The sequence below is a fragment of the Budorcas taxicolor genome, chromosome 9 (assembly GCF_023091745.1).
Source record: "Budorcas taxicolor isolate Tak-1 chromosome 9, Takin1.1, whole genome shotgun sequence".
In the NCBI taxonomy this organism is placed as follows: domain Eukaryota; kingdom Metazoa; phylum Chordata; class Mammalia; order Artiodactyla; family Bovidae; genus Budorcas; species Budorcas taxicolor.
The window spans coordinates 80,287,764-80,301,294 of record NC_068918.1 but is presented as its reverse complement, the minus strand read 5'-3'; the positions used below and the strand labels follow the sequence as shown (position 1 = coordinate 80,301,294).

At 42.5% G+C, this 13,531-nt stretch overlaps 1 protein-coding gene across 2 annotated transcripts in view; it reads right to left on the bottom strand.

The window, feature by feature from the left end:
* The window catches only part of ESR1 (estrogen receptor 1), a 281,593-nt gene that overhangs the window by 25,476 nt on the left and 242,586 nt on the right, over window positions 1-13,531 (bottom strand). For both annotated transcript variants that reach the window (XM_052645661.1, XM_052645662.1), the window contains one exon: window positions 12,623-12,756. In XM_052645661.1, the coding sequence (XP_052501621.1) occupies window positions 12,623-12,756 (134 nt within the window). The remainder of the gene's footprint in view (window positions 1-12,622; window positions 12,757-13,531) is intronic.

Sequence of the window (13,531 nt, the reverse complement as noted above, 5' to 3'; positions counted from 1 at the left end):
TATGGTCAAATACCAACTTGAAGAAAGTAGGGAAAACCACTAGACCATTCAGTTATGACCCAAATAAAATCCCTTCCGATTATACAGTGGAAGTGAGAAATAGATTCAAGGGATTAGATCTGATAGACAGAGTGCCTGAAGAACTATGGACAGAGGTTCATGACATTGTATAGGAGACAGGGATCAAGACCATCCCCAAGAAAAAGAAATGCAAAAAGGCAAACGGATTGTCTGAGGAGGCCTTACAAATAGCCAAGAAAAGAAGAGAAGCTAACGGCAAAGGTAAAAAGGAAAGATATACCTACCCATCTGAATGCAGAGTTCCAAAGAATAGCAAGCAGAAATAAGAAAGCCTTCCTCAGCAATCAATGCAAAGAAATAGTGGAAAACAATAGAATGGGAAAGACTAGAAATCTCATCAAGAAAATTAGAGATACCAAGGGAACATGTCATGCAAAGATGGGCTCAATAAAGGACAGAAATGGTATGGACCTAACAGAAGTAGAAGATTAAGAAGAGGTGGCAAGAATACACAGAAGAACTGTACAAAAAAGATCTTCATGACCCAGATAACCACGATGGTGTGATCGTTCACCTAAAGTCAGACATCCTGGAATGTAATGTCGAGTGGGCCTTAGGAAGCATCACTACTCAGAAAGCTAGCAGAGGTGATAGAATTCCAGCTGAGCTATTTCAAATCCTAAAAGATGATGCTGTGAAAGTGCTGCACTCAATATGCCAGCAAATTTGGAAAACTCAGCAGTGGCCACAGGACTGGAAAAGGTCAGTTTTCATTCCAATCCCAAAGAAAGGCAATGCCAAAGAATGTTCAAACTACCACACAGTTGCACTCATCTCACACGGTAGCAAAGTAATGCTCAAAATTCTCCAACCCAGGCTTCAACAAGTATGTGAACTGTGAACTTTCAGATGTTCAAGCTGGATTTAGATAAGGCAGAGGAACCAGAGATCAAATTGTCAACATCTGTTAGATCACAGAAAAAGCAAGAAAGGTCTACAAAAACATCTATTTCTGCTTTATTGACTATGCCAAAGCCTTTGACTGTAGTGATCACAGTGGAAAATTCTTAGAGATGGGAGTATCAGACCACCTGACCTGCCTCTTGAGAAATCTTTATACAAGTCAACTGGACATCATACAACAGACCGGTTCCAAATAGGGAAAGGAGTACGTCAAGGCTGTATATTGTCACCCTGCTTATTTAACTCATATGCAGAGTACATCATGTGAAATGCCAGGTTGGATGAAGCACAAGCTAGAATCAAGATTGCTGGGAGAAATATCAGTAACTTCAGATATGCAGATGACACCACCCTTATGTCAGAAAGTGAAGAAGAACTAAAGAGCCTCTTGATGAGAGTGAAAAATGTGGCTTAAACTCAAGATTCAAAAAACTAAGATCATGGCATTCGGTCCCATCACTTCATGGCAAATATATGAGGAAACAGTGGAAACAGGATAGACTTTATTTTCTTGGGCTGCAAAATCACTGCAGATGGTGACCACAGCCATGAAACTAAAAGAAGCTTGCTCCTTGGAAGAAAAGCTATGACCAACTTAGACAGCATATTAAAAAGCAAAGACATTACTTTGCCAACAAAGGTCCATCTCGTCAAAACTAGGGTTTCTCCAGCAGTCATGTATGGATGTGAAAGTTGGACCATAAAGAAAGCTGAGCACTGTAGAATTGATGCTTTTGAACTGTGGTGTTGCAGAAGACTCTTGAGAGTTCCTTGGACTGCAAGGAGATCCAACCAGTCAATCCTGAAGAAAATCAGTCCTGAATAGTCATTGGAAGGACTGATGCTGAAGCTGAAGTTCCTACACTTTGGCCATGGGGTGTGAAGAACTGACTTAATGGAAAAGACCCTGATGCTGGGAAAGACTGAAGGCAGAAGGATAAGGGGACAAGAGAGGAAGAGATGGCTGGATGGCATCACTGACTCAATGGACATGAGTTTGCACAAGCTCTGGGAGTTGGTGATGGGCAGGGAAGCCTGGTGTGCTACAGTCCACCGGCTTGCAAAGAGTCAGACATGCCTCAGCGGCTGAACTGAACTAAAAGGATCTTCCTCACCCACGGATCGGTCTTTCATTTCCTGCATTGGCAGGAAGCTTCTTTACCGCTTATCTACCAGAGAAATGCAAGCTAGTATATGTGTGGTGCTAAGTCACTTCAGTTGTTTCTGACTCTGCGCCTCTGTGCGACCCTAAGAACTATAGCCTGTCAGGCTCCTCTGTCCATGAGATTGTCCAGGCAAAAATACTGGAATGAGTTCCCATACCCTCCTTCAAAGGATCTTCCCAACCCAGGAATCAAAACCACATCTCTTACTTCTGCATTGGCAGGCAGATTGTTTACCACTAGCGCCACCTGGGCAGACCCTAAGATATAGTAGCTTACAAATCAATGAAAGTGAACATGTTAGTCGCTCAGCCATGTATGACTCCTTGGGAGCCCGTGTACTGTAGCCTGCCATGCTCCTCTGTCCATGGAATTCCCTAGGCAACAATACTAGAGTTGGTTGCCATTTCCATCTCCAGGAGATCTCTGTCTTTCTTTCATTAGAAGAAAAATGGAAAGAAAAGTATATATAAAGTTAAAAACTCAGAGAAATTAGAACTGAGGCAACCCTCAAGCTACCCCAACATACAAAAGCAGCCATCCACTCCCTGCAGGAAAGCATAGCCATCCACTCCCTGCAGGAAAGAGTAGCCATCCACTCCCTGCAGGAAATCACTGAAGAAAGCTGAGGCTGATGCAGTGTTCAAGGACCAGGACTCCAAAGAAGAGGCAGAGAGTTTGTTTTTCCATCTTTCTTTCAAACCAAGTGAAGCAGGTGGATGTAACCATGGGCCCATGCATGAAAGCCAAGGCCCAGAGGTAGGTCTTCCAACTAAGTGTAGGGATGTCTGGTTTAGACTGAAAACTTTGCAGTCTGGATTTCCATGAAAAGATTTAAGGAAACATATATATTCCATTTTGGCTTTTACTTGTTCAGTGAGTAACATGTAAGGAAAGAAAACTCCGTTAAAAAACAATATTGCGTTTTCCCTCTGAGCTCAATAAATTAGTGGGGGCTTATTGTTGTTTCCTCATGGTTTCCCTCACTTCAAGTGTTGACACACTTTTAGATTTACAGTTCAGTGTTCCAGGCATGAGGGCAGACAGAGGACACTTAAGGCCCTTCCAAATATAGGGCCTGAGTGTAATTCTCATCCTATGATTAGAACAGGGAGATCCTGAACGCCAAAATCGCTGTACAGTATTAGGTTACATAATATTTTCCTTATTAAAAGTAACAGATAATATTAGTAATGATGATATTAGCTCATGTTTTAAAGCTATCTTGTTACATCATAACAAACCTATAGGGTTAATAGGACTGCTTAGAATTACTCTGCCTTTTAAAAAATATTTATTTATATGGCTGTACTGGGTCTTAGTTGCAGCATACTAACTCTCAGTTGCAGCAGGAAGGATCTAGGTCTCTGACCAGGGCTTGAACCTGGGCCCTTTGCATTGGGAGTGCAGAATCTTAGCCACTGGACCTCCAGGGAAGCTCCTGGAATTATTAGATATATTTTATAGTTGAGGCAACCAGGGAAGAGCAGTCCAGTGGTTTCATGTTAGTTTAATGATGCAGCCAGAACTCCCCCTACCCCCCATGCCTTTCTTCTGCCTCTAGCCAAGTCCAACTCAAGCTAAAGCTGGACTCCTTCTCAGGTAAGGACCCTGCTGTCTGTCTCTGTATCACTCTGCTTCCTTTCATCATGACATCCCCTTTTCTCCTGACATGGAAATGATCTGTTAACTGCCCGTGTCCCCTGCCCAAACCAGTGTGTGAAACACAGGCCCACAATCCCTGACCCCAGGGCTGAGCACCCTTTTGAGCAGTTTCCCTCATGGTTTGCAAAATGGTTTATTTTAAAATATACTAGAGAACCAGTTTAATCAGGTAACATTTTTCACCTATAGCAGTAGTTTTCAAACTAATTTCCACACACCTCTGAGAATTAAAGGTGGATTCTCAAAGGTACTAAACTGCCTCTTAGCCTTTTAAAATTGTGTGCCATTAGAGATACCAAGGGAACATTTCATGAAAAGATGGGCACAAAAAAGGACAGAAATGGTATGGTCCTAACAGAAGTAGAAGATATTAAGAAGAGGTGACAAGAAAACACAGCAGAAATATACAAAAAATATCTTAATGACCTAGATAAGCACGATGGTGTGATTACTCACCTAAAGACAGACATCCTGGAATGTAAAGTCAAGTAGGCCTTAGGAAGCATCACTACAAACAACGCTAGTGGAGGTGATGGAATTCCAGTTGAGCTGTTTCAAATCCAAAAGATGATGCTATGAAAGTGCTGCACTCAATATGCCAGCAAATTTGGAAAAATCAGCAGTGGCCACAGGACTGAAAAAGGTGAGTTTTCATTCCAATCTCAAAGAAAGGCAATGCCAAAGAATGCTCAAACTACCACACAATTGCACTCATCTCACATGGTAGCAAAGTAATGCTCAAAATTCTCCAAGCCAGGCTTCAACAGTACATGAACTGAGAACTTCCAGATGTTCAAGCTGGATTTAGAAAAGGCAGAGGAACCAGAGATCAAATTGCTAACATCTGTAGGATCATAGAAAAAGCAAAAGAACTCCAGAAAAACATCTATTTCTACTTCATTGACTATGCCAAAGCCTTTGACTGTGTGGATCACAACAAACTGGAAAATTCTTCAAGAGATGGGAATACCAGACCACCTTATGTGCCTCCGGAAAAATCTGTATGCAGGTCAAGAAGCAACAGTTAGAACTGGACGTGGAACAACAGACTGGTTCCAAATCAGAAAAGGAGTGTGTCAAGATGTATATTGTCACCCTGCTTCTTTAACTTATATGCAGAATACATCATGCAAAATGCCAAGCTGGATGAAGCACAAGGTGGAATCAAGATTGCCAGAAGAAATATCCATAACCTCAGATATGCAGATTACACCACCCTTATGGCAGAAAGTGAAGAGGAAGTGAAGAGTCTCCTGATGAAAGTGAAAGAGGAGAGTGAAAAGGCTGACTTAAAACTCAACATTTAAAAAACTAAGATCATGGCATTCGGTCCCATCACTTCATGGAGAAAAAAAATGGAAACAATGACAGACTATTTTCTTGGGCTCCAAAATCACTGCAGATGGTGACTGAGTCATGAAATTAAAAGACACTTGCTCCTTGGAAGAAAAGCTATGATCAGCCTAGACAGCATATTAAAAAGCAAAGACATTACTTTGACAACAAAGGTCCATGTAGTCAAAGCTAGGGTTTTTCCAGTAGTCATGTATGGATGTGAAAGTTGGACCATAAAGAAAGCTGAGCACTGTAGAATTGATGCTTTTGAACAGTGCTGATGGAGAAGACTCTTGAGAGTCCCTTGGACTGCAAGGAGATCCAACCAGTGAATCCTGAAGAAAATCAGTCCTGAATAGTCATTGGAAGGACTGATGCTGAAGCTGAAGCTCCAACACTTTGGCCACAGGATGTGAAGTACTGACTCATTTGAAAAGACCCTTATGCTGAGAAAGATTGAATGCACGAGGAGAAGGGAAAAAGGGAGGATGAGATGGTTAGATGGCATCACCAACTCGGTGGACATGAGTCTGAGCTTGCACCAGGCATTGGTGATGGACAGGGAAGCTTGGTATGCTGCAGTCCATGGGGTTGCAAAGAGTCAGGGACAACTGAACGACTGAGCTGAAGAACAACATGGTTAGAGTTTTTGTATTTGGAGAGTCTACAAACTGACCTAAGATGTGCCAGGCAGGCATAGTTTCAATAGTCACAGCACTCCTGTCTGTTAGTATCATTATTTCCATTGTATAGATATGTCTCAGGGAAGTGGCTTTCCTTTATCTGCTAAGTGGCAGCGTTGCTTCTCTTGAATGACTAGCCTTTCTAAGACAAAGTCCATGGCACACAAAGTGTTCAAGAAATTAATGCAGGCAGGGACTTCCCTGCTGGTCCAGTGGGTAAGACACATGCTCCCAATGTAGGGGACCCAGGTTCCATCCCTGATCAGATCCTACATGTTGCAACTAAGCATCCGCATGCTGAAGATCTTGCAGGCTGCAACTAAGGCCTTGTGCAGCCAAATAAATAAATAAGAATAAACAGTGTAAAAAAAAAAGAAAGAAATTAACCGAGACCATGAGGCTTAAGGCCACACCAGAAGGTGGGAGCAAGGAAAGGCTCAAGAGTTGAATCTACTGCCAACAGAATCCATCAGCCAGCAAGAAGACGGTGAACAACTTAATAACTATAAAGAGCCATTTATCTCAAAATTATGACAAGACAATAGGCGGGCTCCCTGGACAGGAAGTTTCACATTACAAAGAACTCAAGAGACAATACAATCAAATCTTCTCCACTGTGACAGCAATGGGCGTACCTGACAATGCGTCTATATGAGATTCCAAGGCTTGTTCCTATCGGAGAACTTTAACAGTTAAGAAATAATGATCCTTAATATTTACAGTCAGTATGTTTCTTAAGTGTCCTAATGTCTAATAATTCACAGAAGGAGTGCAGAGTATTCGGGTCTGGAAAGAGGAAGTATTCTTTGTGATGGCAGCCTGTTGTAATTAATCATGATTATGAATGCTTCTTTGAGCAGAGCGCAGCCTCTGGTGAACGGAACATACACAAAGCAAATGTCATCAACTTCAGCACCAGATGTTTCATAACGTCATCAAGACGACAAGATGTGCCATATTAACAAAGAACTGAGTGACACACAAGAGCTGGTACCATTCTTAAGTTTATGCTTACCATATATGCATTTGTGTGATATTCCACACCCTTTTTTTTTAGATGAACACCAAGATACACACTTTAGAGATGTTGTCATAATTCTTCCTTTTTGGCTTTTTCACTTTCCTTTAATTTTTCACTTTGGGTTTTAAGTCCCTATGGTTTTGACTCTTTTCTGCTCTCTAATATTCCATCAATTGAAAGAGAAATGTCTGAAGATCAGTTTTGTATGAGCAGGTAATCAAGGGTATGTTTCTACAGCAGGAGATTGTCCAGGAGTAACCAACAGGCCTGCCAAAGATACCATGGGGATCCAGCAGACACAGAATTGGAGTAACAAGAGTTAGTTTGTGCATCAGGAAAGGAAAAGAGATTCACTATAACATAGAGAAGGCAGAGGAGCTGGAGTCAGGGGTCTGACAGGCCCTCCAGGGAGCCAGCTGGATAAAGTTACCAGGGAGCAAAGTAGGTGAGGCTCTTCAGAATTATTGAGACATATAAAGAATGGTGGTCAGAAGAAAGTTAAGAAAATGGATAGAAAGAATTATTAAATTGAATTTGAAAGCCAAATCCAACATTTATCAGGGACTGTAGATTTATACATATTGAGCTTTGACTCTTGAATTTTTCCAAGTCTTGAAAAATTCCCTAAAAAGGTGGTATTCTGAATGGGAGCGGGTTCTGAAGACTTTGTGAAGATTACATATGTGGGGAGAGAGGATGCAAAGAAGCAGTCAACCGATAGGGAATAGGGACACCACCAGTTTTCATTAAGGTTAGCCAAAATTAAATAACAATTCATTATTATCTATCAGATAAATCTTGCTCTAAAATTTCTCTAAATAAAATTAAATAGCACAATTAACAAAGCCTCAGAACAGCTGCAAACTCTATTGTCATTACCCTCCTGTCCTTGCATATTTTTTAAAGCCTAGTGAGAGGGAGGCTTTTAAACTAAAAGCACTTCTGCATGCTAAGTCACTTCACTTGTGTCTCTTTGCAACGCTATGGACTGTAGCCCACCAGGCACCTCTACCCATGGGATTCTCTAGGCAACAATACTGGAGTGGTTGGCCAAGCCCTCTTCCAAGGGATCTTCCCAACCCAGGGATCGAATTCTTGTTTCTTATGTCTCCTGCATTGGCAGGCGGGTTCTTTACCACTGGTGCCACCTGGGAAGCCCCAAAGTACTTAATTATGTTGAAAAGGGGCATGAGCTGACTCCTTTTAAGTCAGAGATTCTCATAAGTGATGATGACAATTGTCACTGACTGAAGGCCTACTATGTTCCAGGAAGTGATCACACACTTTCTGTTTATTTAGGCTGTGCTGGGTCTTCGCTGCTGCACACGGGCTTCTCTAGTTGTGGCATGGACTTAGCTGCTCTGCAGCATGTGGAGTCCTAGTTCCCCCACCAGGGATCGAACCTGTATCCCCTGCATTGGGAGGTGGACTCTCAACTCCCAGACCACCAGGGGAGTCCCTGCATTACACACTTTATACACAGTTTCCCCCAGATCTCACAATAACCTCAGGAGACAGACATTATTTTCCCCATTATCTAGATCTTTAATAGACTGAAAAGGATGACATGTTTCACCGTGGTGGGCACAGCACAGGAAAAATGGGAACTTTTTAGGTGCCTCTGGTCACACCCAACAAACAAGCGTCTATTAAGTGACTAGATGGTATAATACTTGTTGGCAGTTCACAGGCTCTGAGGAATACAAAAAAGCATTAATGGTTTATAGAGAAATTAGGACACAGGCGTAAAGACTCCACCTGGGTTTAAAAAAAAAAACTGGAAAACCAAAACCAAAAAAAACATGTCATTCATTTTCTTTTGGTGGTGGTGTAGCTGCTAAGTCCTGTCCAACTCTTGTGGCCCACCAGGCTCCTCTGTCCGTGGGATTCTCCAGGCAAGAACACTGGAGTGGGTTGCCATTCCCTCTTCTAGGGGATCTTCCCAACCCAGGGAATCAAACCCCATCTCAGGCATTGCAGGCAGATCCTTTACCAACTGAGCTACCAGAGAAGCTCTATACATCTTCGTATACTTGGTGTAAAGTTCACAGTGGGAATTCCATCACTGATGAGTTCTTGAATAAATGAATGAAATGACTGAATCAATGAATGAAATCAGCCAACCAACTGAGGTGTGAGGTAGAGTGTGAGGTATTAGCTTTAAGAACTAAAACAGTCTAGAGAAGAAAAACTCATTACGGACGGGTCATAGCAAGATTTCCTAAATGAGGTGAGATCTGAATTGGGCTTGAAGAATTTGAAATACTGGAATTACAAAGAAGAACTAAAGTCCCACTGGATAGCAGGAATACTGTAAATGGGCCCAGAACCTCCTCCCCGCTGTAGCTCCAGCTCCGTCCTCCTCTTCCACTGCTGCGCCCTTAACAGCCTTTTACTCTGAGTTCATCTGCCCTGTTTGCATTTGTCCTACCTTGAACCCTGTCCAGCCAGCTCTCAGAATCCCTTGACCCTAGTACTGATTGGGCGAAGACATCTTCAGATTAACCAGGGAGGCCTCTGTCCTTTGGTGGAGGGTGGAAAAACAGTGCTTGTCCTGTAGATGACTGGAGACTTTTGCAAGCAAAGTAATAAATTCTTCTGTCGCAGAAAAGATGAAAATCTCCCACTCCCAAATAGCTGTGAAGAGGCCTTCCCATGGAAACGTTGGCACCTGGGAGACCTCCTCAAGGCTTCCAGAAACACATTCCTAGCAGGTCCTCATAACAACCATTCAACTCCCCATGTGCCTCTGTGCCAAAGTCAAGGCCAATGTAAACACACCCTCCTCAGACTTTAGTGACAGGGGCTCAACACGAAACACCAGGTTTCTCTACACACTGAGGTTTTGTTTCCCAAGTATCAGGAAAGCATCTTCTAGCACAGTTCTCCTGAATCATTTCTAGCTTGCCTTCTGTCAGAGAGTCCAGGAATTAGCGCCACTTTGTAGTTTGTCTCAGAACAGGTGAAGAATGGCCCCTGATCAGAGCTATGGCTTGGTTGGGTTTTAAGAAAAGTCCACACCTCCAGTGGCTGGAAAAAGGTGTTGATCGTGGTGACCCTCATATCACTAGTCACTGCTCTGAAAAAGGCCCGGAGTGCCACACCACTGTGTTTTGGAGTCAAGTCCTTTTCGATTCTGTTTTTTTTTCAGGAACAATATGAGACGTCGGGAGCTGTGCTCAGCAGGCAGATCCACTTTTCCAAAACAGAAACCACTTTGGGGGTGGAAAGAATGATTTCACTTTTCCCAGGTTGAGAGACAGCTTCTGTTTTGCTACAGCCCATGAGCCAGCAGTACTGCTCTTGAGAAAAGAAGAGCTACTGGCGTCTCACAAAAAAAGACAACTATAAACTGTCACTGAGATGGTGCCTTGTTTCTCCAAAACAGCATTCCAGCCCTCCCGGTGCAAGGCAGCTCACAGAATATCCTGAGAAAGAGGTGAAGGAACAAGGATGGAGCCGGCAAGTTTAACTGGTGTCAGGAGGCAGCAGGTGAAGGTCCAAATTCTGTGGCAAGAAGTACTGTTTTCAAGATGCCAGTGCCAGTCTTTTCATAAAAGACTTTCTTGTGAGGGCTGAAAGTTTTTCCCTCTGGGATTTAAAAGACTCAGGCTTATAAATCCAATATTTTGATGGCAAAAGTTCCCCCTTTTCTATTATATAATATGAAAAAAAAAATACACCCTCTCACAGGCACAGACCAGTAATGCAGGAAAATAAGATACGTATCTGAAGGAAATATTTTTGATCACCAAGGTCAGAGCATCTACTTCCATTGATTATATCACTCTGGCTAATTTCACTTCCTGTCCAGGGTATTATTTCCTGGTAAAAGTAGGCAAAAAAAGTCCCAGAACTTTATAGGCCTGCCTTCCCTGAAATTAACAGATTGTCCACACGAGAGCGGACGGCGTGTGCCAGCCCTCCAGCGAAGAAGGAGCAGGTTCGGGACCTGGCACGGTGCAGCCGAGTGGCACTGCTCCCAGAACTCTTCTCTAATAAAGAGCCATTGTGGGCTCTGGACCCTTCAACCAACAGGACAAACGACTCAAATGAAAAGCACAATGCACGCGAGTGGAACCTGAAACTTGAATGGCGCGGTAATCACTTCCTTAGTAGAGACGCCATTATTTTTCACGCAACTTCATCCTGCAATTCAGTCCTTGCCTAGTGTAACGGTACAGATTTCCATTTATCAGTTGATAAGGGAGAATGATTACTATCAGAACCATTAAGCAATACAGGTTACAAGCACTGGTGGGGAGAAGTGGAAAATTGTCAGGGGAGGTGGGAAGGGATTGACATTCATCAGCAAAACACCTCAAAAGACAAGCAGGTGCCAATTCTCCCCAAATGGGGATCAACAAAGACTCTAGTTCAGCTACTGGGAAACTTAAGACCGTATCGAAGGGTGTAAGAAGCTAAATCTAAAATCAGATCCAGGGCTTCAAGGCAGCTGTGATTTCTGTGTGAGAATAAGGTCTCCAGCAGGAGGTGGGCCTGGGGTTGGGGGGCTAAGGTCAAGGTTAAGGGCATCTAAACCGTGCACCTGATGCCCCATTGTCAAGCATCAGGTGTTATAGGCTGGAGATCAAGTGCTTAGATTTGACTGCTGAAGAGGCTGGGACGAGTCAGGGTGCTAATTCAGGCTGAACCATAGTTTCCATCTGGATGACCTGGAGTGACTCATGCAACAGCCAACCTCACTAGCAAAAAAAAAAAAGGATGCCACTCTCAGCTAAGATTTCTCAGATGAATAAATAGGAAAGGACAGTTGAATTGGATACCATGGATCAAATGAAAACCACTCCTTTAGCTGGACCAACATACCAAATTCCACGTTCTTTGGTTTTAGAATTAGGTTTTCCTATCTCTGAGTCAATGGTATTTTTCAGCTAATCAGTTTTGACTAGGAACATAGTCTGTCTCAAATAAGCCTCTTTCCTTATGATCTGAAGCTTGAAACTGGTCACAATATCCTAACAGGGTCAATCACTCTACTTACTTTCTAACACATACAACTAACAACAGACTTATGTCCATATACATGTATCACTTTAAAAAATAAATAAAAAAACTCATATCTGCGGAAGGATGCTAATATTTCAACAAGGCCACCTGATTCAAAGTTGAATTTTTGCTTTCATTCATCTTATTTGATCAGCATGTTTTGCCTCCATAGTGAAGTGAAGTTGCTCAGTCATGTCCGACTCTTTGTGACCCCATGGACTGTAGCCTGCCAGGCTCCTCCCTCCATGGGATTCTCCAGGCAAGAGTACTGGACTGGGTTGCCATTTCCTTCTCCAGGGGATCTTCCCAACCCAGGGATCGAACCCGGGTCTCCTGCATTCCAGGCAGACGCCTTAACCTCTGAGCCACCAGGCAAGCCATTTTTTGCCTCCATAAGTCATCTACAAAGAAGATGTGTCTGTGCTCACCTGTGCCAGCCTCTTTGCGACCCCACTGACTCTAGCCCACTAGGCTTCTCTGTCCTTGGGATTTTCCAGGCAATACTGGAGTGGATTGCCATTTCCCCCTCCAGGGGATCTTTCTGACAGAGGAATTAAAATTGCATCTCTTGCACCTCCTGCACTGGCAGGCAGATTCTTTATCCCTAGCGTCCAAAAGATAACTAATTTAAATGTACGTCAGTTGCTGTTTTCAATTTGTGAGTATGCCTTTGTAATAGGTAGCTTGTATCTGGTTGAAAAATACAAATAAATGTTTCTTCCAGTAACTTGGCATTAAATTTTCCCATGTGATCCACTCACCAGAATTAAGCAAGATGATGGATTTGAGGCACACAAACTCTTCTCCCTGGAGATTCATCATACGGAACCGAGACGATGTAGCCAGCAACATGTCAAAGATCTCCACCATGCCTTCCACACATTTTCCCTGGTTCCTATTAACACACACACAGACAAAAATATTAAAGCACAAAAATATTCCAGAAGACATGATAAGGTTCACATTCATAAAAATCTACTGGTTCCAAATCTGTAACAAAAAACCACAGCTCATTCTCTTCATGGAGCATGAACATTCACTTGAATCCTAGAAGGCAAGATGAAAAAAGATTTTCCATCAGTAAAAAGACTTCCATTTCAAATTCTTAGAAAAGATGTCTTGTTCAGTCCCCAAATTTGTTATGTTAAATATGAAGTTCTTCAAGCTATGGATAATTAAACATGATTTTAATTCAGGTAAATACATTTTTCTAATAAATATTTAACAATCACCTAGTATATTCTAGTTGCTGTGATAATAATAAGAATAAAAATAGGGCTTCTAATATCAATATGCTCATGACCTTGAGATAATACAATTTGTATTAATAAACGTATATAAAATGATTTCGAGATGCAGGACCAACTATGAAAACTATGAGCTGTAGTTGTGTGGAAACCATTAGTGTTGCCTAGGATGACAGGTAACGATGCTGAGTAGGTGGCATTGAGTGGACACTTTAAGGAAATGTAGGCTTTCACTGAGTTGAGGTATGAACGCATCACTGGAAGAGCTCCCAAACATGGAAAGGAGGAACAGTGTGAGAAAATCTGGAGGGAGAAGCAGATAGGGCAGTAGTCTAGGAAAGAAGATGAAAGAGATCTTACATCATTATAAGAAGTTTAAGCATTTTCCCTGTACAACAGAGCTTTGGTGTCAAGGATTTAACA